Source organism: Vanacampus margaritifer, chromosome 4 (assembly GCF_051991255.1).
Source record: "Vanacampus margaritifer isolate UIUO_Vmar chromosome 4, RoL_Vmar_1.0, whole genome shotgun sequence".
Taxonomy (NCBI): Eukaryota; Metazoa; Chordata; class Actinopteri; order Syngnathiformes; family Syngnathidae; genus Vanacampus; species Vanacampus margaritifer.
In genome coordinates this window covers 29,883,601-29,908,105 of record NC_135435.1, presented here as the reverse complement: position 1 = coordinate 29,908,105, position 24,505 = coordinate 29,883,601, and the positions used below count along the sequence as shown (strand labels likewise).

The 24,505-nt window shown below is 40.2% G+C and overlaps 2 protein-coding genes and 1 long non-coding RNA gene across 4 annotated transcripts; 1 reads left to right on the top strand and 2 right to left on the bottom strand.

Annotated features, from left to right (window-relative positions):
- Positions 1 to 214: 214 nt before the first annotated feature.
- On the bottom strand, positions 215 to 6,298 carry syap1 (synapse associated protein 1). The gene is made up of 9 exons (XM_077564010.1): positions 6,085 to 6,298; positions 4,684 to 4,802; positions 4,556 to 4,622; positions 4,362 to 4,435; positions 4,084 to 4,223; positions 3,081 to 3,238; positions 2,952 to 3,001; positions 2,478 to 2,634; positions 215 to 2,096 (listed from the first exon to the last, which is right to left on the bottom strand). Exons 1-9 carry the CDS (start codon positions 6,296 to 6,298, stop codon positions 1,966 to 1,968), a joined length of 1,110 nt encoding a protein of 369 aa, XP_077420136.1. The 3' UTR covers positions 215 to 1,965.
- Positions 6,299 to 6,344: 46 nt separating this feature from the next.
- phospho2 (phosphatase, orphan 2) lies at positions 6,345 to 9,090 on the top strand. 2 transcript variants are annotated; one of them, XM_077564012.1, is made up of 5 exons: positions 6,345 to 6,479; positions 6,623 to 6,716; positions 7,045 to 7,134; positions 7,204 to 7,298; positions 8,085 to 9,090. In XM_077564012.1, the coding sequence occupies exons 3-5, from the start codon at positions 7,064 to 7,066 to the stop codon at positions 8,675 to 8,677; spliced, it is 759 nt and encodes a 252-aa protein (XP_077420138.1). In that variant the 5' UTR covers positions 6,345 to 6,479; positions 6,623 to 6,716; positions 7,045 to 7,063; the 3' UTR covers positions 8,678 to 9,090. The 2 variants fall into 2 exon arrangements, with proteins under 2 accessions (XP_077420138.1, XP_077420137.1); XM_077564011.1 differs by lacking the exons at positions 6,345 to 6,479; positions 6,623 to 6,716 and having other exon boundaries at positions 6,723 to 7,134.
- An 85-nt stretch (positions 9,091 to 9,175) lies between these two features.
- LOC144050608 (uncharacterized) lies at positions 9,176 to 12,074 on the bottom strand. Its single transcript, XR_013293883.1, has 4 exons — positions 11,252 to 12,074; positions 11,017 to 11,177; positions 10,597 to 10,641; positions 9,176 to 9,305 (listed from the first exon to the last, which is right to left on the bottom strand). It is a non-coding gene; the product is annotated as an uncharacterized LOC144050608 (long non-coding RNA).
- Between the last annotated feature and the right edge of the window lie 12,431 nt (positions 12,075 to 24,505).

The following is a 24,505-nucleotide window of genomic DNA, read 5'->3' as shown; positions in this document are numbered from 1 at the left end:
GTCCTTTACGCTCTCTGCAGTGGAAACATGATTATCGCACAATTCCACCATATTGCAAATAACCCATGACATAAGTGCAAAATTAAAAAAAATCTAGCTACTACTGTATTATCCTTTCATGGTGTTTATTTAGCACGCCTCAGTCCTTTGTCTGGAACACATACGGGGGGGGGTCCTAATGCATTATTAAAAGATGGTCACACACACACACAAGTAATAACTCACACACTCACGGTGGGTGGCTTTATTGCCATGGTAACAAGCATGTGGCCAGAAGCAGAGCAGCAGAGGGGTTGAAAGGGTGCGTGATGGAGTGATAAAAGAGACACAAAGCAAAATTATTCACAGCCACTAACATACCTCGTTATAAAAAGAAAAAAAAAAGATCCCGCCCACTTGCCATCCTGCTGGCTTCGTCAATTCTTAACATCTCGGTGCATTCGTTTCGATTGTCATCAAACATTTGGGTGCCATTGACTTCCATTGAGTCCCCCCCCCCAAAAGCATTCATTTCTATTACCTTAATTAACTCATTCACTGCCATTGACGCCTATAGACGTCAAAAATTCATTTGAACTATTTCTTTCTAACAAGAGTATGAAAACCTAGAAAAGAAAATGTATCGCACATTTAGAACAGAAATTTGTTATTAATCGTGAGTTAACTTGTGATGTCATGCGATTAATTACAATTAAACATTTTAATCACCGGACGCCCCTAATTTTTAATTATCTTTTTTTTTTTATCGTGAGTTAACTAGTAAAGTCATGCGATTAATTGCAATTTAAAAAAAATCACCTGACACCCTTCATTTTTAATAATATTTTCTTCTTAAAAAAAAAAAGATTTAAAAAAATAATATATTATTAAAAATTAGGGGCGTCAGGCGATTAAAATTTGTCGCATGACTTCAATAGTTAATTCACGATTTTATATCTGTTCTTAATATACAATTAAAAAATTATAGGTTTTCATACTCTTCACAAAAGTGAAAAAAAAAAAAGTTTAACAAAAAGAAATAATTAAAATGACTTTTTGACGTCTATAGCTATCAATGGCAGTGAATGAGTTAAACATTCAGTGAGTTTGATTTTTCTGGTCTTGCAGCATTGATCGCCATCTTATTCTGACTTCAGAAATTGATTTTGGTTGAGGCGCGGGCGCGACTGCTTGTAGGTTCAAGACAGGCAGCAACACGACTGCTGCGTCTGCCTGCTGGTGTCTCACTCAGCGTGATTACAGACTTGCGACAAACCAAAACATCCAGCGTGCCAGTTCCTTCACAATAGCCCCCCACCCCGTCATTCCATACCTGCGTCGTCACCATGCAGGCTCAAGACTTGGTTCACTTTCTCTTTGACTTCCATCACTCCAGTTTGGCAAAAGTCTTATTTACAGTACTTCGAACTAAAGTAAAGGACTTGCACAGAAGAGCATCTCGAACTGCGGGAATTAATCTGGATGTCAAATGAATTTCTATTAGAAAAAACAACGTTTTGCAGATTTTAAAACATGTATTCAGGGTAACTAGTTGGATACAGCCCATTTTCTATGGCGCCCCCTAGATGTCATGAACGGTGTTCCATTACAATTTTTTTTATTATTAATAGTGATAACAATTAAAGTGATAGAAAGAAAAACATTCTTCTTGAAAAGATGATTCCATTAAAGGGATTTTTTAATGTTTTTTTTATTTACATAGTCCAACTTTATTTTTGACGTGTGTCTGTTATATAACTAATAAATCATTTTGACTGTACAAGAAGAAAAGGAAAAATAAAATTGAATGCGTGACGTCAGCCAGTTGACACCTTGCATTAGAGCGCCTCCTAGCGCCACTTCTCTGCCATTACCACTAATTTCCCCAGAGAGGTGACGAGGCATTTTTGCAAATCTCAGCTACTTCTTCATCTGGGAAAAGTTCACGCTTGTAAACACGAGCAGTGGGCATACCGTGGCACGCCTTTAAGTGTCGTGCGCCTGCAGCATCTCCTCGATCTCCTGGTCCCACTGCTCGTCCCGGTTTTCCGACTCGGCCACCACCTCGTACTCCTGCAGCTCCTGCTGCAGCTCCTTCTCCCAGTCCGACTGCTCCTCTGTCATGAGGACAATAACGGCACGTTAGAAACTTTATTGCAACATTTGTTTGTGGCACAATTTTCCATTTTCAGAAGGATTTTTGCATAGTGCGCATTTACACAAATATTGTATGTCAGCCCATTCAATCCATTTTCCCCTTTTTGATTTTCCCAAATAAATATTGTTACTGTTTTAGTGTGCCGCTACTATATTATTATAAAGAAAGGCGCTTCTTTGTTTTAAGTGGCTGTGAAGCACATTCTGCACTCTCGCCCAAAGTCATGTGATCACTTCATCATTATTCTTTTCTTTCCTGATGGGAAAAAGGAAGGGTCTATTTGAGGGAGGCATTTATTTGCACCGCAGCAATTTGGAACGGAGGAATAATTCAAACCAACCGTCGGCAGAGGGGCCGCTGTCCTTCTTGTCGAGCACCAGCTGCTCCATTCCCTTCTGCAGGTCCTCGTGGTCGATGGCCGCCGAGTCGAAGGCGTCGCTCACAAATTCGGAGACGCCGGGACTGGTGGAGATTGAAAAGTCTTCTTCCGGAGTGGGCTGAGGGAGCACGCGCACAAACGCATGCATGCATACACAATATCGTTACAGGCTCAACGCAAAAAAACAACAAAAAAAAACTGCAATAATTAATTTGCAATATTTTATGAGAAAATTTTTAAGAAAAAATTCTCCAAAAAAAATTCTTACGTTAATGGAGAATTATTATTATTACTATTTTTACATTCTTATGTAAATGTTGTGTTTTAAAATAGGAACTTATGCCTTGTACAATTATTTAAGTAATTGTAAATTATTATTATTGAAGTTAATGTTGAAAGAAGTGTTTGTTTTTTCAACTTTGTGTTGCATACTACCTGTTGCTTGTCGCTGATTGAAACAGGCGGCGTTTTGGGCCTGACGTTATCTGCGAGGACAACAAACGGCGCAGCGGTGAGGATGAGCAAATATGCAAATGAGCGTGAAGTCATTCAAGTACAGTATACCTGTTAAGATGACATCATGGTGCGAGACGGCGTCCTCTCCGCCGCCGCCCGCATTCTGCTGCTGCTTCTGCTGGGCCGCCAGTGCTGTCAGCTGCGCCGACTGCTTGATGAGTGACACGCGGTAGAAGTAGTTCCTCCAGAAAACTTCCTCCTTCACACTGTCAATCAAAACACAAAAAACATTGAAACACATCCAAGCGCAAAAGCACGAGATGCTGACTACTGACCTGTTTGTGGACATTTTTATCATCAAGAAATTTAAATGTTTTCCCTAGAAAAGTTAAATATTCCTATAAACTAACCCCCCCGTCAAATAGAAAAACAATTCTCATAAAATTGAAACATTTTGCTTAATTTAAACCTTTTTCCTCAAATATTTTTTATACTTAATAGAACTAAAAAATGAAAAAGTAATTCTCATAGAATGACCACTTTTTCAAGGTAATGTTCAACTATTTTGAAGTAAATTTGAAAGTAAATCTTCAGAACATAATCCCCCTCAATAAATGTTAATGAAACTCTGAAATAAAAAAAATTCCCATCAAATTTGAAAAAAAAATTGTAAAAATAAACTTGGCAATTTTTTTTTACAAAAATTTAACTTTTTTGTAAACTTCCCTTCAAAATTGAAATGTAAAGTTTCGTTATATCATTAAAAAGTATTTTGTTGCACCATCAAGCTTGATTTATTTCCGCATACATTTTCATAGAGCTGATTTTTTAATTTATTTTTTATTTACAATTTTTTAAAATATTAATAATTTTAAAAACTTTGTTGTAAAATTAGTAGTTTCTCTTAAATTACAAATAATTTCACACAAGATTTAATATTAAAATATTTCCTTAACAAATCGCATGAAATAAAAGTTTTGTAAAATAATTCTAGGAAACCCTTTAAAAAACTTCTCATAAAAATCCCCCTTTTCTCATCAAGATCCCCCCCCTTTGAAAAGTATGGACGTTTTTCTTGTGAAATGTGAAGGCACACACGGGAGGTACTGACTGTTTGGGCACCAGGTCGAAGCGCATGCGGTTGAGCAACTGGTCTTCCTCCAGCATCACAGTGGCCATAGGAAACATTTGCTCCATGTCGAAGTGGAACTGCACGCCAGCCGGAGGATTACGCAGGAAGTTACGCTTGTCCTGAATGTGGAACACAACAATTAATTGTAGATCTTTTTTGGTGGATTATTTCTTGTTATCTATTTATATTTCGTGCGAGAGGAGCCATCACATTTATCACCATTTAATTATTATTATTATTTATTTAACGTTGCTCACAGCTGAGAGGGCGAGGATCTGCTGCTGAATGGTCTCCTCCTCGTTGTAGCCCACCCATGGAGGCACTGCTGCTTCTGGACAGACACACACAAACACACATCAGTAAATAACATCAGGCTTGCAATCATATTTACATCACACATTAAGATTTATTGTATCATTTTTTTCCCCCAATCTTGCATATAGTTTCCTACCTGATCTTTTGGACTTCTTTTCCTGGACAAACTTATCTTGCTCCTTCTGGAAGTCGCCAAGGAAAGTCTACACACAAAAGAAGACAATGACAACAGCAATAGCAGCGAATATTAGTGCATAAGCGCACCTTGTCGATGATGCCATCAATCTTTCCCTCCTCTACGCTCTTCTTAATGCTTTGCGCCGTCACTACCATGGAATCAGAGATCTTCTTGGTTGCACTGGATGCAAAACTGAAGATGAAGTCTGGACAGAAGGGTCGAGCCGTTAATAAATACATAAGACTCAAAATATTCATACACCTGCGATTGGCTGGCAACCAGTTCAGGGTGTACCCCGCCTACTGCCCGAAGCCAGCTGGGATAGGCTCCAGCACCCCCCGCGACCCTTGTGAGGAAAAGCGGCTAAGAAAATGGATGGATGGATGGATATTCATACACTTCAGATATGCACTTGCATGATGATGAATTCTTTTGTCTTGTATCTTAAAATTGAGAAAAGATGAGGTGACTATACAATGAACATATCCCTACTACTTTAGTATTACTCCATTGGCATTCAGTGGGTTTTAAGAATTGATTGTAACACTTTACTGATTAGTGTTAAAGCACATGTGAAGCTGCCTCCGAGCTACATTCCTGACCTTTTGACCTCGTATGAGCCCACCTGTGGCCTCAGATCCTCGAGAGGGCCTTTTGGGGGTTCCAAAGTTTAAAAGTAAAGGTTATCAAGCATTCTCCATCAGATTGCCTCAACTTTGGAACGACCTGCCGGAAGAGCTGAGACATGCAAAATAGGTGAGCTCTATTCATTTTTTTCTTAAGATGAACTTTTGCAGACTGACTAGTTTAACGTGATGCCACGGTCCAAGATCAACACTCACTTCGACTCCATGTCCAAATATTGGTATTATTATTGAGTCAGACCTGAATAACCACTTAAAACCTATTATTAAATAGTCTTGGATCAAAACACATGAAAGCTTGTGTTCCCAGAACCAAAGTGAAGCAGCTATTATGCTCCTCAATTGTGGAACAAACTGCCTTGAACAACTGAGGTCTGCTCAAACTGTCAATTCATTTAAATCAGGGCTAAAAACATTGTTGTTTACTTGTATCTGGGTTTTAATATATTAGATGTTTTTTGCAACGTCTTAACAAAGTGTTCCTTTTTCCGCAATGCTTTTCATGTAAAGCACTTTGAATTCTTTGTGTACGTGAAATGTGCTACACAAAGAAACTTGCATTATCTTGACGTGATCTTTTGATGTTCTGTTTTATACGATATATTACAATCTTAATGTGTTTTATGTGCGATATTCTGTCTGTCAAAGCACTTTGTAAACACGTGTTTGCAAAACCTAAATTATAAACGGTTATTATTTTTGTTTGAATCCATTGGCTGAAAACGATACTGACGTCATCCAAAATCCCAAAACAAAGCAGGAGTTGCTGGGTAAAAAGTGCTCCCGTTGATTCAATAACGCCATTTCTTGATAGTGTTTAATGTAATCGACGATATGACTCACCGCCAAGTCCTTTATTGAGCTCCTGATTCGTCTCCACGTCATTTTGTGCTACTTCGTCATGATAGCCATCAGCTGCTGCTTGCTGTTTGTTTACCTCGTTCTGAGCTTCCACCACTTTTTCTTCTACTTTCTGCTGATTCTCATCCGCGTCACCCGACGTGTTGATGTCCGCCGGGCTCTCCAGACCCAACCAAGAGCCTAAACCTCGCAACATTGTCAAATAAAACGATTTTCTGGGGGAAAACGTTCGATGGTTAATGGGGACTAACTCTTTTGAGAGAGGGGCAGTGCTACCCGGAAGCAAGACGCTAACAGTTTCTTCTTCGTTTGTTAAATTACTTGGGTGCTAAACTGTACTGCCACCTAACAGAGAAAAATAGATGACTCTTCCCAATGTGAGTTTTTAGATAATGGACAATTTCCCCCTTCAATTTAGATTATTCGACATATGAAAAATATTGAATTGCCGATTAAAGACGCAAAGAGTGAAATAATTCGCCTCTGTAAATGTGTTGAATAACCACTGACCATCTTACAGTTTACGACAGGTGGCGGTAACGAGCCGTTGCGTATCTTGAGACGACGCGAAGGGGCTTCACTGAGTGCTTACGACAACAACAATAAAAATATAGGTCAGTTTGTCTTTTATGATCTTATAAAGAACGTTTCTGGCCTTTTACATCTCTTAGTCCCATTTTCTTCGCGTAGTAAAGGCTGTGACCACGCAATAAATATTCTAAAACATCACCCAAAAATGTATTCATGAATTGGACATCAAAGTCCATGTACAGAAAGCTCATTTATTAATTTGAGCGAGTGTATTTTCGATCTACAACGTGCATAATAAACAGATCAAGATGTAAAATATTATATGTGGCCCCGTTTTACATTCGGCGTGTTGTTTAGGTGCCTTGCACTTCAACGTCGTCACGTATTTTCTTTCACTTTTCTTTTGTCAAGTTCCGAACATTTCCACGTAATGAAGACATTGATGGTGTTTGATTTCGACCACACGGTGGTCGATGACAACAGTGACACGTGGGTGATAAGGTAAATATTGATGATTGACAATAATTATGTATTATTGAAGACGTGTCATAAGTATATATTGTGTTTTAGGTGTCTTCCGGGTCATACGCTGCCTGACAGGGTGGAGAATTCGTACAGAAGAGGCCACTGGACTGAGTTCATGTGCAGAGTGATGGATTATATAGGCATGCACAACAATATTTGAGTAATTGTTAGGTATATTTCTCTGCTTATGGTTGTTGTTAGTGATGTAACGCAACCACCATACTTGTGTCTGTGGATCAACCCAGCTGTACACGCAGTGTATTTATACAGAAAACTTTTATGTATTTGCCATATGTCAGGGAATCTCAAAATAGGACATTAGAAGAAAGCAGTGTAACTATGACTAGTAAAATAATTTAAAGTAATATTCCTTGTAGTAGTGGTAGTAGTAGTAAGAATAAAATAAATATGATTAATTTTCAGTAAAATATACTATATATTTTGCGTAATATATTATGGTATTTTGTATGTATTTTATTTTTCTGTAATTTATGTATGATCATTCATAATTTAATGTTGATCTATATGTAACAAATTTCCCCTTTTTATTTGACCATTTTTGATATAGATTAACACCTTAGCTGGCTATGGATGTGACATCATGTGCGCATCTTGTACGTGAAGAAGGGGGCGTGTAGTTTCTTTTTTCGGCCACAGGTGGCAGTAGTGATTCAAAATTGAAATTTTCTCCATTACATGTATACCTTCAATATATGGTGTTAAATTAATAGTCTCCAGCGGCTAAAAGCAGGAAATGCGTGTACCAGTCTTGGTTTGTTGACTGACAGCGCCAGTAAATAACAGCGGCCAATTATGCAATTGAACTCAACTGAACACTATTTATTTTATTTTTTTGTCTATTAGATCCAACATTGTTTAAATCTCTGTCCGTTAATTCGAGGCTCCACTGTATTTTCTTCCTACAGGCGAGAAGGAAGTGAGCGTGGAGAGCATCCGCGCCGAGATGGAGCGCATACCCTTGACGGCGGGAATGCACGAGCTGCTGACGTTCATATCGTGCAACAAGAGCGACGTGGATTGTGTGGTCATCTCAGATGCCAATGAGCTCTTCATCGACTGGATCCTCTGCGCCGCCGGCTTGCGCTCGGCCGTGGACTGCGTGTTCACCAACCCGGCTGGAGTTAACGCGTTGGGCCGCGTGGAAGTACGCCACCACCACGCGCATGACTGTCGCCGCTGCCCCGTAAACATGTGCAAAAAGAAAGTTCTGGAGGGATACCTGGCCCAGCGGGACGAGTACAGCCGCGTGTTCTATGTGGGCGACGGCTCCAATGATTTTTGCCCGGTCGCCTGCCTGAGGGGACGCGATGTAATCATGCCCAGGAAAGGATACGCTCTGGAAAAGCTGCTGGAGCGCAAGAAGGACGACGCCCTTAAAGCCAGAGTCATTGCCTGGAGCAGCGGAAGCCAAATTCTGCACGAGCTACAAGCTAGTCTAAATTCACCGACTGATGACGCAGCATCAGGAGGTTCGGTATCTTGCTCAAGGATAATTTGACGTGGTCACAATGGCATGGGATCGAACATCCAACCTCTGGGTTGGGAGGCGACCACTCTACCACGGAGCCATGCCGCCTCTGCTGATGATAGAATGGGTGTGTGCCTGTATGCGTGCCCTACATCTGACATCAGCTCTCACCTCGAGTCAGATGGGATAGGCTCCAGCTCCGTGTGACCCCAAACAGTATAATATTGTATTTGTCGTATTGTAATGTAGGCCTGATCAATTCCAGGTCTAGAGAAATTGCTCTGATGCGATTTTGCTGCATCTTTGTGCATAACAGTGACGCGATTATCTTCTCCCAGCAACTTGCCCGCACGTCTGCATTGTTGTCTATATGTTAATTGCAGCATTAATTACGAGCACGGCAGAAGCAATTACTGTCAATAAACTTTTCATGCTCATTGCCAGCTTGCTCCAATTGTCTCATTCTCACCCGGCGTTGGTCCAGTGGAGCCTGCCTGCCTGCCACGTCGTCTTCAATGGCGTCAACTGGAGTGGATTGGTGTGCTGAGAGGAGCGAAGCTGGACACAAGGCATCACGATTGAGCGGCTTTTTTGGCAGCTCATCTATCTGCTCAGTCAGCACTCATTTCGGAAGAGCAGTACGGGTACGAGGTGACGCCTGAATAAAAAGGGGATATTTTCAACTGTGAGAAGACACCCCTTGGAGGACATTTTATTTCTGCAAGAAACATGAGAGGTTGTGTAGGACAGATGCACAAATAAAAACACACGTAAACAAACAATGCATATATTAACACACAGTATTTATATACACGTATATACATAACATACAAACTCTGAATCAGCAATTATAAATTAAAAGTGCACCCTCAAAACACCAATGAGGTGTGTGAGCATTTATTTGATGTTTCATGTCAGCACAACAGCATTGATAATGCGCAAGGCCTTAATGAATATTTAAAGGTGCAATCCGTGATTCCAGCAGGCCAAGCCTCATTTGCATACTAAAGTAAAGACAGACCCGAGGGCAGCGCTGACATTCCTGCTTTGGACGAAACACAACGTTGCGTCATACACACACACACACACTCACACACTCCCATTACAAATACAACCAATACAAACAACTCGATTATACATGTGTACCATTGGCAACCCCAAGACACCAGTTGTGATTTGCCCATGCGATACATGCACAACATTTTATGAAACTTTTTTCTCAAATTTTGTAACTGAAAAAATAAAATAAAAAATCACACGGAACAATCTAATGGAACTAATTAAAGTAACAAAACAGAACAATGTAGGAAACAGAAGTCACAAATGTAATGAACTTACAACTGACTAATGCAATTAATCAATAACACTAACTAATAAAATTAAGGAAGGAACTACTTTCAAAGTAAAATAATGAAACTAACAAAAGTATCAGTGTAATGAAATTAAATAACTTCCGAAACTAACTAACTTACAAAGTTCACGGAGCCAACTAACTTAACAAATAAAAGTAACAAGATAAGTAAAGGATCTTTAGAAACTACAAGCACTAACCTAACTAACAAAACTAACTATCCAATATAAGGAAAAAATGAATGAAAGAACTACCAGAACAAATGCAACTACCTAAGAAAATAAAAATTGGAAATAAAAGAACTAACATCTAAATAATGACACAAAAGAACTTACAAAAATAATGTAATTAACATAACTAAAAATAACAAAACTAACGATTAACTAGCAAAAAAAAAATAATAATAATTGGAACTAACAAAACAAACAAACGTACTGAACTTTCACAAATAATAAAACAAACTACCAAACAAATGTAACTAATGGAACTCGGAAAACTAAAAGAACTTAACAGAACTACCATAAGTAACACAATTAACTAACTAAAGCGTGACAAGAGCCCTGCAAGAATAACAGAAATTCAAGTAATTGATGCCCACCTTAAGATGGCGACAAAGATGGTTTCTCTGCTTGTCCCCACAGTTCTTGACACCAAGAAGCCACAAGGACACCACAAAGCAACATTTTGACAGGTTTGGGGGTGAGAAAAAAAGAGTTTTGAAGCAAATAACAACAATATGGGAATGAAATATGTTATTGCATCTGTTAAGTAATTTTTTTAAAATTAAGATGTGAAGTTTCCTGATGATGAATCATGTCCTTTTATTGCTATGCAGACTTTTCTTTCCTGCTAAAAAAAAAGGGCCACGGGCAGTGAAATAGATGCAGTGTTCAACAATTCTCGCGTGAGTGCTAATTAGCGACGTGTCTCCTCTTCACGACAGCGAGTCACTTCCTGGCCTTCCCCCGGAGGCAACGGTTGCTCCCCTGCAAGCCCCACATTGACAACGTGCACTGACCTGCTCGGGAATGCTGGAGCGCTGCCTTGGCATGAGGTTGGCTGGCACTCCGTCAGCTCCAGGCCTGGCCAGGCCAGGCCCGGCCCGGTCAGGTCAGGTCAGGAGAGCCCGCAGTCAGCTCGCAGGCAGGTCAAATGTCAGCCGTCTGCTAGGTCGCTACGCTACAGTACAGATTTGTTATGCTTAACTTTTCAGAAAGGAGGCAAAGTTAGAGTTGTAAGACGGTCGAACCCACCTGCAGTGGATCTCGAGTCACGATCTGGGTCAGTGTCACTTGGCCCCAACGACAGTGGACTATAAAAAAAAAATAAAAGCGGGCTTCTACTGCTGTTCGCTGCCAAGCCAGCTGGTGGCCAAGGTGATTACCCCGAAGAGTTGCTTGATTGTCAATGTTTAGCCTCCGTGGATCCTTTGAAAGGTGCTATATACATTTGAGCTATCATCATTATGATGATTGAATCAGAGATGTATGACAAGCATCACCTTTATGGATGGAGGATGAATGTGTAGTAGTCCAATCCTACCAGTTGGAGGCGCTGTAGCTCCATGTTGAATGCAGTATTTACAGTATTGCACGGAGGAGCTTAGAGCTCCTTTGAGTCCTTCTACTATTTTCCAAGTCTAACTGAGCTTTGTTCTTGACAAGCAAGGATGTGCGCCCTGGTAAAAGCTACAAAGGAGAATATTGGTGAATTTTGTTTGGCCGAATTCCAGAATAAAGTCCTCAATCCCCAAAGACCCTCTGCTGAGTTCATTGAAGCACTCAAGACTGCTGCGAAATGTCAAAATGTACAAGTCCTTTTGTTTTTAGTTTAAACTCCACTTTTACTAGTTGAAATCAATGCTAATATTGTTTATTATTCATTCTTGCTTGCTTGAGCCTAGATTAGAAGATGTCTCCTTCCCTTGAGTAAATAAGTGTTTAACTCCCAAAAATCGTCCCGGCAGCACCTGTGCAATTCTTTTAAAACTTTAATTGTCAGTCCGCCACTTTATCTTAATCATCCTTCCGTCATCACTTGGTCACCACAATTTTAGGACCAACAGACTGAGGTGGGCATTCCGTCATTTGTCAAACGTCAACAAAACGGGACTGAGAGGTCCAATCGGTTCTTGACGAAAATACACTTCTGTCAGTGATTAGTTCGTCTTTTTTTAAATGTAAGTTTCTCATTATTCGCTAGCAAACCAGGCGTCTGTCAATTGATGGACTGACAGACACTCCGTCACTGCGGAAGGAAAGCCCACCGACACATAAAATGCCTCCCAGGTCCAGCCCTGGGCATAGGTGAACTAGGCGGTTGCCTAGACCGCCATCTAGTGGAGGAAATTGCAGGGCAAAAAAAAAAGGCAAAATGGTAAATGGACTGCTTTTTCTAAAAGATAAAAAAAAAAATTAAGATATTTTCCCTCAAAACATTGACAATGAAAAGGTCCAGGCCTTCGGGTGCTGCATTGGCTGCAAGTGGCTGAAGGAGGAGGAAGAAAAACGGGCCCAAGGTAGAGGCATGTGTCAATCATCATTGTCTATAAATATAAACATGAAAATAGCATTAGCTTCTTAGCTTGCTTGTAAATTGTTTACTCCACCATTACATCCATGTTACTCTGTGGGGCAAAACTTGCTGGCTTTAAAATAAAGCAGTCAGTCCAGTCCAGATACCTGAAAATAGATTTGCATAAATCATTGTTTCACATAAACACGTTAATCAATACAAGATGTATTAATGTAAACAAATATGTAGGAAAGGCATACTTTTTAATTTGATTTTTAATTTGTAGTTGTCAGCGAAATTTATTATTTATTGTGCGGTGTGCAATCAAATATTGTCTATTTATTTAGAGGTCACCAAACCATTTAGGGCCAACTATGGACGTCGCTTGAAATTTTGTTGCGTTCCTCCGTTTTACGATACTGTCGACTAGCTTCGTCATTCACACCGTGACCATTTTTTTTTTTTGGACAATTTAAAAAATCTGGCCAGGTATTTACGGCTTGTCTTTCACGTCCATCCCATTTTGCCCAGTGGAACAAAATGTAAACACATCCACTGCTCCATTCATTGCATCATAAGCAACGATGTGTTGTGACAGACTCGGCATAAACGTGTGAGCTCTGCCATGTTTTTGTCAACAGAGGTCAAACATTGCTTCCCAGGGAAACGAGGAGGGACATGTTTCTTTTTTTACACACACCTGATAAATAACTCTAATTTCTGCCACCTTTCATCTTCCCACTCGTCACAGCTCGTCCGCCTCAAAGCCTCGTTGTTTTCGCCCACTTAAAGCCGATAATGAAATGTATGCGCGAGGCGAAGCAGGTGATTAATCAGAGCAGATGTGCCCGGCGTCCGGTGCCAGAGCGCGTCAGCCCGCCGGATCGCACGCTGTCGTCGAAGCTTTAGCGAGGGGAGGGGTTGGGGGTTGGGGGGGGGATAGCCGGGGGAGCCCGAGCTCCGAGCCTGATCGCACCTCCTTGCCAGCGCATGCGGCGGCCAAAGCTTATTACAATTAATTAGTCGCACTCCAAATGTCCTCAAAGGCATCTTGTGGTGTCTCTCAGACAGTCTGTCAAAGTCTGCTGTCATAACAAGACAATCCAGTGGCTCGACGTCGGGACATAAATCACCATCATTGCCTTTTTCAAGGCAAATCCTCAAAACCATTGACGGGAGAAACCTTCAGGAGGTGTTTTTTTTTTCGAAGAACGAGCCTCGGATGCGCTTGAAATATTTCACTGTACAGGCTTCCTCAATTTACGACAAGAGTTCCACACCCACGGTGCCGACGCAACCAAAATGAAAAGTGAGTTAGCCTATCGCTAACCTACGCTAACACAGCGGTTAAATCAGAATAAATCATTCGATTTAACGTGCCTTCCCTTGCTATGTGACAAAGTAATCTTTGCCACAGCGCAAAATAGTTCATTGTGTGCTGCTGGTAACCGACCCCGTCAGTTTTTTAAATTATTTTTTTTTACTACCCTTCCGCCTTCCTCATTTTTGCACCCTGAAAATTACTGCACTGCGTCTGCACAGATGGATGACATTAAACTACCTCGGATTTGAGTAACTTTTGCGTGGGGACGGGGGGGGGGGGGGGGGGGGTGTTAGCGATTAGCATGCGCACCGTGGTGTCATTACTAAGTTTTTAGGCTTTAGGAAAGTTTTCCTCTGCTGCCTAAAAAACGAAAGTTTAAGAGGTTCTGACATTCTGAGTCTAGAAGTTAATCCTGATCCGGGAAGCAAATATCCCGTTGTTTCTCAATGCTGAGTTTTCACTTTTCAGTGCGAGTACAAGCCGGCAGCAGTTAACCCTTTTGGCTGGCAACCAGACATTCCATGAAAAACTGAAAGGATCGGTTTCGGTGTGTTATAAATCATATTTTCATCATAAGCTGCCTGGCTGCTTCAGTATGCACGTATTCATAAAAATGGTTATGCTTGGCCATAAAGTCAAAAGGGAAGAGTAAAATGTGGATTTAATTTAGAATGTTCCGCTAATTCTTCAAGACAAAAATGTCTCTACATAAATGTGTCACATATGAAACATTCTTCAGAATATTTATAATATATTTATATAAAATGAGTAATTTCCCTATCATCTATGCTGGAAAGAGACCCACGGGGGTTTAACTGCGGAAGGAAATGTAATTTTTGGAATTGAATGAGGTAATTGCTCTTTTTTAGGAGGGAAAAAAATTATACATGCTAATGAAGAAAGTAAAATATTTGTAATCGTAATAATTCATTGATTCTTTTATATCCTTGCAGCTATTCCATCTCCCACACATCGACTTGTTTGTCCCAATCAGTCATCCGTGCATTTTTGCCCTCCATCCATCCACTCGTCTCCATCTTTCATCTCTTTCCGTTAACTTCTTAAACTGTTGACTTGACTTTCCATTTATGCCAATTTGCACATCTCTCTCGTGCCATTATTACGGCTTTGTCACTCTGCTTCGTTACAATTCCATTTCATCAGTACAATTTGCACTCTTATTACCAGGGATGTGATTTGACCAAAGTGAAATTATCTGAAAATTTAGCCGGGGGTCTGGGGGCCGCTGGCACCCAGCTAGGGGGGACAAGGGGGGCCAGGGCCAGGGCCCCCCGGAGCTCATGGGTTTTCTGTGTTTTTAAGTACTTTCAATGCACTCACATGACAAAGAAATAGACAAAACAACAGCATAAATTTCCAATGTATATTGAACTATCCCAAATAAAATGGCAGTTTTAGTCAACTCAAATCAGTCACATTCAAAAACATTGGACTGCCTTTGCTTTTAAAAACTATCACTGAGAATATCATCATATCTAACTCATGTGATTACTAAGTTAACACATAAATAATGTTGAAGAGTTCAAATTTCATGAACAAATAATTGTATCATGACCAAATGAAAAGTAACTCATATTAGAGCATACCACAAATGTCTTTGTTATAGCAGAAGATGTTATCTGTCGGAGTCATGTGCATACACAATGAACTACTAAAAAAAAAAAAAATAATTTTTTTTTTGGGGGGGGATAAAAAAAAGCATAATTCCGCGAATTAGCGGAAAAATCACATCCCTGTATTACTTCAAATGACTATACTATTTTTGTGTATGCCCTAAATGCATATTTTGGTGTCGTATTATTTTTATTTTGGTTCCCCAAATGATGAGCTTTTCAAGTTAAGGATCGTCGTTTGGTCAATATTTTGCTTTGTGTTGCGAGCTGAAATTTGACTTCTGAGCGGGCTTCACATTTGCAGAAAATGAGCCAATAAAAACAATTCCGATTCTGATTGTACAGTTGTATATACTGACACAGTCATAGTTGTACAAAAATTACTCCGACATTAGAGTTGACAGCAGTTGTGACACATAAGTAGCAGTGAGACGACGTCCTAGCGCCGACTTTGGCGTAGGACGAGTGCAAGGGGAACGCGTGACGTCGTCCTTTCACCAAAGGAGAAATAACGAGGACGCGTAGTCGCTCTGGCAAGGTTGAGCTACGCAATGTATTATTTATTAGTCGTATACACTTGAAATGAGCACAATACTAACATTATTAGGAATATTTTATTCCACTTCATTGTGTGAAAGTGTTGTTTTATTTATAATTGCATAGAAATCCGTCACAAAAACATTTAATTTTCCCAAGCTCGCTGACATTGAGAGCAGAAAACATCTCGTAAACGTCACCAGGAAACGAGGACTTATTTGATCTGAAAAAAAAAAAAACGGCAAACGGCAAAACCCCGCTGTGACGCCGGCGTTAAGTGGTCATCATGGTTACCTTGGCAATTAGAGGGCGCAGGTTCCAGCGGCAGGAAACCTAGAATTTAACTTCCACGTCACAAACGTCTTGAATGGTCTTGACTTGACATGCATGCAGAGAGAGCAATGCAGTAGCGATTCATCAACAACCAACCAGTTTTCTTAGAGTGTACTTTTGAGACACATATAAAAGTTGAACTTCACAGTCAAAAGTGGCGTCAAATGGAGGGTTGCCACCTGGCTGTAAAATATACAATCATTCCTTAAAGGGATTCTTGACTCACATTGAGACATTTTCAGCAGAAGAAAGTCAATATTTTGTCCAGAATTAATTTGATAACTTGAATACTTTTCATGTACAATTAACGCCCTTAAAAACGAATGTTGCCACTTGCTGTCGACTGAAGATGACGTCACCTGTGCTGAGGAAATACGTAACGGCCAATCACGGCTCAGCCGTTTTCTGGGTTTGGTCGGCAAACTGAGCCATGATTAGTCGTTACCTGCGTCCTCAGCACAGGTGTATAATAATAATAATCAATAATCAAGTAATCAATTTAATTATAGACAAAATATGATCTTCTTACTGTTGAAAATGCCTCAATGAGTCAAGTATCCCTTTAATTGTCCATTCCATGTCACGTTTGCAGTGACATTGGGCAAAAGTTGACTGTCACGGTGCTGAAAGGGGAAGTCAAGCCCAAAATGTTTTTTTTTTCTCCAATCTATGCAGCCCCACTATTCTAAATAAGTGATTTTGTTTATTAATATTGCGTTGTGGAACATGAGTTAAGCAGCAAAAATCCAGCCATTTTTATCCATCTCAGGGGGGGCGGCCATTTTGCCACTTGCCGTTGAAAATGACATCAATGTTGTTCAGGTCTCAGGTAACAACCAATCACAGCGCAGCTTCAGAAAACAGGTGAGCTGTGATTGGTCCTTGCCTGAGCCCTGAGCAACTGTGATGTCATCTTCACTCGATAGCAAGTGGCAAAATGGCCGCGCCATGAGATGGATAAAAAACTGCTGGATTTTGCTTCATAACTCTTATTCAACAAATGTAATATTAATCAGAGTGTCACGTTTAGACTAGTGAGGTTACATATAACATGTTATTGTCAAGAAATGTTTAAGGTTGACTTCCACTTTGCCTTCTTTTTCACATCTGCCAAAAGGACAGAAACACTCTAATTGTTTTGTGGGTTTTGTGATGATAAAAACATTGAAAACATGAAACACTGCTACAGGCGCTTTTGGGGGCCACGACCCCGAGATGCCGATTTGGGCGTCCTTTATTTTCATTTCTGAAAGGTGGCAACCTTAACTCATTCACTGCCAGCCATTTTCACTGAAGCAACCCCCTTCGCTCCCGGCTGTTTTACTGGATTTTGACAGATTTCGCAAGGCCCACAGAATATTGTGTTCCGTTGCTAGAAAAACATGGAACGTACCAAAAGAAAGATGAGAGTCTCTTCTTTCATCAGGAAAAAATGCATATATTTGTATCTGTTTCCGTTTTTGCAGCAATTAGGATCAGAATATAGCTAAGTTTCATCATTATTCACAAGCCTTTCAAAAACACTGGGGAAAAGAGCTTGTTGCAACATGGCCCTGGTTGATCTCTTATACTCTACTGCCACCTGCTGGCCGTTTTTTGTAATAGCTACCATTGTTTTAAGCGACCTCTTCAGGTCAGAGGCTGCATCAAAGCCTTCTGTATGCTTTAGCATACGCCCTCGCCATAAAAATCTTATAAATATGTTTCTGGGACCATGGCAATATTTAAAATGGAACGTTTTTATACGTTTTTGGGAGCAAATGAGTTAATGGTGTGTGGACTTGATTTTGTAACAAAAGTGCAAGTAACAAAACATAATTTTGAAGCACTTAGTTGAACTAATAACTCGCGCCAAAGCCAAAGATTTCTAGCATGGAGTGCAAACTTTGCGCACATTTTTGCGGCGTGATTTTGCCATATCTCATTTGGTGACATCATACAGGGGAGAGAGCGGCGTTGGCTGGCTTGACAGGCCGTAAAGCCGCGAGCGGTTTAATGCGTCGTGAAATTGACACTGCGCACCGTGTGCGACCTTGAATCATTTACTTAACGGAATCTCTATCACGCGCACACACACACGGACAGACTACACCTCCTTCATTATTACAGATAATGAAAATGAGGTGCAAAGGAAAAAAAATGACATTGAGGCGCTCAAAAAGGAAATCAGCCTAAGTGAGTAGGCGGCGGGAGTGTAAGCGATGCCCTACATGGACGCACCCCTCACCTTCTCTGTCACTCGACAGGACGGGCTTACCTGCTTAACAGCCAAAAGGTGCTCGCAATCCCATTTGAAGGCTTCTCTGTGGATTTAGCCACTTTGTAAATTCAAATCAGTCTCTCCCCCCCCGCGGTGCCGGGACAAGGGAGGAGGCGGACTTAATATAAAACCTAAATCCCATTAGAGACGGACGTGGAGAAAATGAGGGGCTGCCACAGAAGAGAGAACTCTTTGATGGGGGGGTCAGAGATGGCGTCCCACATTGCGCTGGATTTTTTATATATTTTTTTTTTGCTCGTCAATGTGGGAAATGGCCAGAAGTGAAATGTATCATTACAAGATGTGTGGAAGGAGTAGGTGACTTATCTGCCAGCGACCCGGCTCTTCTGGGTAATAAGGCATGCATGAGAAGCTGTCTGCCCTCCTCTTGGACGGCCAGATCCGTGTCGCCCGCCGTCCCCGCGCACACTCTCCAGTGGTCGCCCTCTTGTATAATTAGTCTCCGGAAGCATGTAGGATGTGCCACTCGCTCACCTCCGCAGCTTTCTTTGATCCGTATCTGTTCCCGCTACAACACGAGTCCAGTAGGAGGCGTAGTGGTGCAAGTATTTAAGTTCGAGCCTCTTACATAGGAAAGGCCAAAAGTTGTCCTCATTTGGTGCTTACCAGCAAGGTTATAATAGTTTTGGAATTTTCATTTTAGTTAGTTTTTATTTCTTTTTAAGTTTTTTTTTTAAAATTAGTTTTTAGGGTGGTTGTGTTAGTTTGTATTTAAAAAAAAAAATGCTTAGTTTTAGTTTCAGTATTATTTTTCGTTATTTTTAAAATGTGTATTACGTGTGCGCAATGGTAAAATGAAAAAAACAAACACATTTCTTGCCTAGCGTTGCAGTTAAATGAAAAGGCAGGCCAAAAGTCAAGCAGGCAAATTTGTCGCGACGTCATCTGAAGGTGCTTTTCTATTTCTGCGTGGCACACTTTCAAATGTCTTTATTCCGGTTAATATCAAAATAAATATACTTAAAATCATGTATCAATTGATTACCAAAGACTAAAACGAAGGACAATTTCAGTATAATTATAGTTAGTTTTAAGTTAGTTCTGTAAACATAAAATGTACTTTGTTAGTTTCCTAATGAAAAAGCATTTTCGTTTTTATTTTATTTTGTGAACAAAATCATTTTTTAAATTGTAGCTTTACTTTTATCATTAGAATTCCTTAACTAAAAGAACCTTCCTTACCAGAAATAAAATGCATAGGCCAGAACTCCAAACCTCTGTACTACAATATAGCAGTTCACAATAAATATTTACCTACAAATATAAACTTCAGACTTCATTATTTATAGACAAATCCCATCCTCTTTTGCTTCTCACAGCTAGCTAGTGTTGGGTAGTCAAAGCTAGCTAAATGTTGCTGCTCCTGAAGTGCCCCAAAAAAATCCTTTCCCGAGTCGAAACAAGTCAGCCAGTAAACACATTGGCAGACCTATCCTCACAATGTCCAGGGCCTACGTATAGTATATGTGATTGGAAGCTGGGCAGCCAAGAAACCAGGGATGTGATATGACCAAAGTGAAATTATCTGAAAATTTAGCCGGGGGTCTGGGGGCCGCTGGCACCCAGCTAGGGTCCAGGAGCTCATGGGTTTTCCGTGTTTTTAAGTACTTTCAATGCACTCACATGACAAAGAAATAGACAAAACAACAGCATAAATTTCCAATGTATATTGAACTATCCCATATAAAATGGCAGTTTTAGTCAACTCAAAATCAGTCACATTCAAAAACATTGGACTGCCTTTGCTTTTAAAAACTATCACTGAGAATATCATCATATCTAACTAATGTGATTACTAAGTTAACACATAAATAATGTTGAAGAGTTCAAATTTCATGAACAAATAATTGTATCATGACCAAATGAAAAGTAACTCATATTAGAGCATACCACAAATGTCTTTGTTATAGCAGAAGATGTTATCTGTCGGAGTCCTGTGCATACACAATGAACTACTAAAAAAAAATAAAGATAAAAAAAAAATCTGAATTTTTTTTTTTGGGGGGAGATAAATAAAGCGGAATTCCGCGAATTAGCGGAAAAATCACATCCCTGAAGAAACAGACACAGTGAAGACAGAAGACTGCTAGGAAATGAATTAGTAATACTGCTTCATTTTAGTTTTAAATGAAGGTCAGTCTTGTGAAGGCCTTGACTGCCACTGATGGTATGTCAAGGTATGAACGGGGGGGGTCCTGCTATGCCCTGGTAGGGAATTATCCATGGATGATCCCAGTGGATATGACATATTTGTGTGTCTATACCACTAAAACACATAATTCGGAGGATGTTAACACTTCTGGTCCATGATTGGATCTTAACTAACCAATCACAAGCGTAAGTTGATTTGCATGATTTTCATGTTAATAATGTTGCATATAAGTTTGGCAGGTTTTCAACACGTTACTGCCATGTTATCCTGGCGTCCACTATAACAACTAGAAACATGAGATAACCCCAAAACTAAATTTCCATGTTCTTTTTTTGTGGGGGGTAAAAAAAAGCCCAGCAGAAAAAATGTGGTTCTGAAGGGGCTACTATAACCAATGGCCCAGGTATAAGCTATGGTTCGAGCATTGGCTCTCACCCTGGTATTAGTAATGGCAAAAGGAAAGGAAATGGCCGAACCGTTCCAATATTTTTGAAGGGGAGTGTAACTCCACTAGCAGTAAGGATTCCAGTTTCAAGAAGAAATCACGATGCGCTTATTTCACCAGAAGTTTTGGATGACTTCTAAAGGCGAGGACCCCTCTTGGCCTTCACGTTGCTGTTGCCGTGGCGATGAAGATGAGTGGAAACGCAGTTTTGTCATGAGAGAGCACATAGTGGGAAGACAACAACGCACACGAGTACACTTGCCAAAGTCACGGGCGACGTGCCAGAGTGCGGTCAAATGGAACGCTCGAGACCTACAGGTTGAATCTCTGATTTGCTTTCTCAGGCTAAACGGCTGTTTTACTGTCTGAGCAAACAAGGGTTCGATACATTTTTGCAGAATTGCTGCATTGGAGGAATAATTTCTAGAGGAAAACTTTATCGGCTATGTTTGTCATGTCAAGCCTGTGTGTGGCATATTAAACGCTACATGTGGCACATTAGGATTCTTTCTGGTATATTAAGGTTATGTGAGTCAGTCAAGCAATATGTACTCTAACAATCGCTAATCTATTGTAGTCACAACATTCCTTTTCAGAACTGTGTGGCATAACAATCACACACTTGTGCATTTAAAACAATCACTTTCTTTTTCTTTTTTTTCTTCCTCTTTTTTCTCCTTTTTTTCTTCGTCTGCTTCATCTGTCCTTCCTTCCTTTCCTCAGTCTCTCCTTTGTGCTGGGTTTCACTTTCCTTTCTTTTTTTGGTCCTCACGACTCTGGCTGGAAGTGTTCGGTTTAGGTGAACGGTATGGGATTTTTTTTTATAGGTTTTAGGTGAACTCATGAATACACACACACACTCACACGCACGCACGCACATACCCTTTCTCACCCACATACAAAAAAAAAAAAAATCGGTAAAATTACCGAATGAACAATACTGAGCTCTCCAGGAAAAAACAAAACAATCACTTTCAAAGTTTCAGTATGTGTAGCATAACAAGCACACACTCGGGGCAAAAAAAAAAAAAAAAGACTTCAAAGCTATACGTAGCAAACGATCACACACTTGTGTGTGGCCTTGTGAGACTCTGGGTTGGAACAGATTTAATGAAGCTGACGTAAACAAGTCAATAATATAATAAATCTCATTACAAGTTCTAACCAACTTGAAGTTAATATTAAAGGTATGCTTTGGCATAACAATAACATGTTCGTTTACACAAAACAACTGCTCTCAAAGATGTGTGGCATAACAATCACACCCAATCAATGCAATGAATAGAGTAATGAAGCCGGTGCAAGTAAATCTACTAAACAATACATAAACCTCATTAGAAGTGTGTTATATTTAATTAGAAAGCAGCTTGTTGGCTCTTACGTCATGACAAAAAAGTAAAAGTAAGTATAAGTCTTTTTTTTTTGCATCCTACAGGGAGGCTGAAGATGAACTTGCCAAATGTTTCTTCAAAAGAAAAGAGAAGAAAAGGAAACTTTACTTTCTGCAAGACTTTAAACCTCAAAGATTCTCATTTCCATTTCAAAAATGCGCCTTGTATCTTTTTACTTTGACATATTTCTCGTTTGTAGTGATGATTTGTGATTTAATGCAGTCTTCCCGAGTGCTCTTTTGGCGGCCTGCAAAAAACGAGGCGCGTGTAAAAGAGCAGCTGGACTTCCTTGAAATAACGTCTGACCACAATTACTACCCCCGACGGATTGCTGCCGCTTCAGAGATCAGCTGTTTTTGTGCCGCTACGAGACAATTACGGCGTTAAAGTCTGGTTGAAAAGCCCTCGAGGCCAAAAGGTTCACATGCTCACATTGTCAACTGGAGGTGGGTTTACCCTATGAAGCTCTAATATAGTTGAGTGCTAGGATATGTGTGCATAAAAATGCCTTATACTAGCAATTGCACAGTCCAGTCACAGCTTTTGGAACGATTTAGACCCATGGGAAATAATGAAAATAATCAGGGTCAAACTATAAATATTAAAAAAAAAGGCATTTACAGGCATGTTGAGGTTATGCAAGTCATTTTGAGCTATTCAAGTCATAGCAAGCAAACACTTGTGCAGTCAAAACACTTAATCAGAGGCTCATGTAGTCAAAACAATCACTCTCGGAGCTACAGTATGTCTGACATAATGCACGCGCACCCGTATTGTTAAAAAATTGTGTGGCACAACAATCACACACTTGTGTAACCAAAACAATTGCTTTCAGAACTATGTGTGTCATCAAAGCAATACCTCTCAAATCTATGAGTGGCATAATAGCAACCATATGGAAAAACAATACTCAAAGCAAGGAGTGGTATTACAATCATAAGATCACATAGTTAAAACAATTACTGTCAAATCGTTGTGGCATATAAAAGGTCTGTGCTAGCAAAACGGTTATCTTCAAAGCTAGGTTTGGCATAACTATAACATTCACATGGAGTCAAAACAATCACTCAGAGCTATGGGTGGCATAACAATAAATGCACATGGAGTCAAAACAATCACTCAGAGCTATTTGTGACATAACAATCACACTCTTGGGTGGACAAATAATCACTCATAGATTTGACAAATTTGCGGCATAACCGTCACATGTTCATGTAGTCAAAACAATCACCCTCAAATCTATCTATCTATCACACACGTGGAGTCAAAACAATTGCTCCCAGACTGACATTCTGGGGTGGTCAAAACAACCACTCGCTATGTGTGGGAATAACAATCACACACTCGTTTATGTGGCCTTTTATGCCTTGATGCTGGAACATCACAAACATTAAAACGTTTTAAAAAAGGAAACGGCAAATGACTACAGTAATGAGTAACAATGAGGTAACTGATGCATATTGAGGTTAAGTGAGGCATATTAAAGTCTATTTGTAGCATAACACACTCAAGTAGTCAAAACAGTCACTCACAGACCAACACAAAATTAGGTGGACACAACAGAATGCACCAAATTGTTTACAGGACAAATGGCTAAAAATTAACATTTTAATTTCAAGTAGCCATTTTGGGCAAATTCCATGTGCTCGTCTAATGTGGGTAAAGTTTGATGATCGTTTTGATGATCGTTTTGAGGATTTGCTGTGGAAAAAAGTGGGTGCGAGGACCCAGCAGAACGTAGTCTGATGTGCATTCCGCCACGACAAACACGCTGGCCATCATTTCACATGTGACATTTACATTATGTCTTCATTCATCTTCGCCCAACCCCCCCCCCCCCCCCCCCCCAATCATCATCATGGCGACGACGATGGAGCACATTGCGCCGGGAATGAT

Excerpts from the sequence above, each read along its gene's own strand:
- syap1 (XM_077564010.1), bottom strand. The coding sequence starts at position 6,298 with ATGTTGCGAGGTTTAGGCTCTTGGTTGGGTCTGGAGAGCCCGGCGGAC. Across the intron at positions 4,224-4,361 it reads AGATCCTCGCCCTCTCAGCT|GACAAGCGTAACTTCCTGCG; the intron begins GTGAGCAACGTT and ends TTCCACATTCAG. Across the intron at positions 2,097-2,477 it reads CAGCGGCCCCTCTGCCGACG|AGGAGCAGTCGGACTGGGAG; the intron begins GTTGGTTTGAAT and ends TCCTCATGACAG.
- phospho2 (XM_077564011.1), top strand. The coding sequence starts at position 6,956 with ATGTGGCCCCGTTTTACATTCGGCGTGTTGTTTAGGTGCCTTGCACTT. Across the intron at positions 7,135-7,203 it reads AGTGACACGTGGGTGATAAG|GTGTCTTCCGGGTCATACGC; the intron begins GTAAATATTGAT and ends ATTGTGTTTTAG. Across the intron at positions 7,299-8,084 it reads CAGAGTGATGGATTATATAG|GCGAGAAGGAAGTGAGCGTG; the intron begins GCATGCACAACA and ends TTCTTCCTACAG.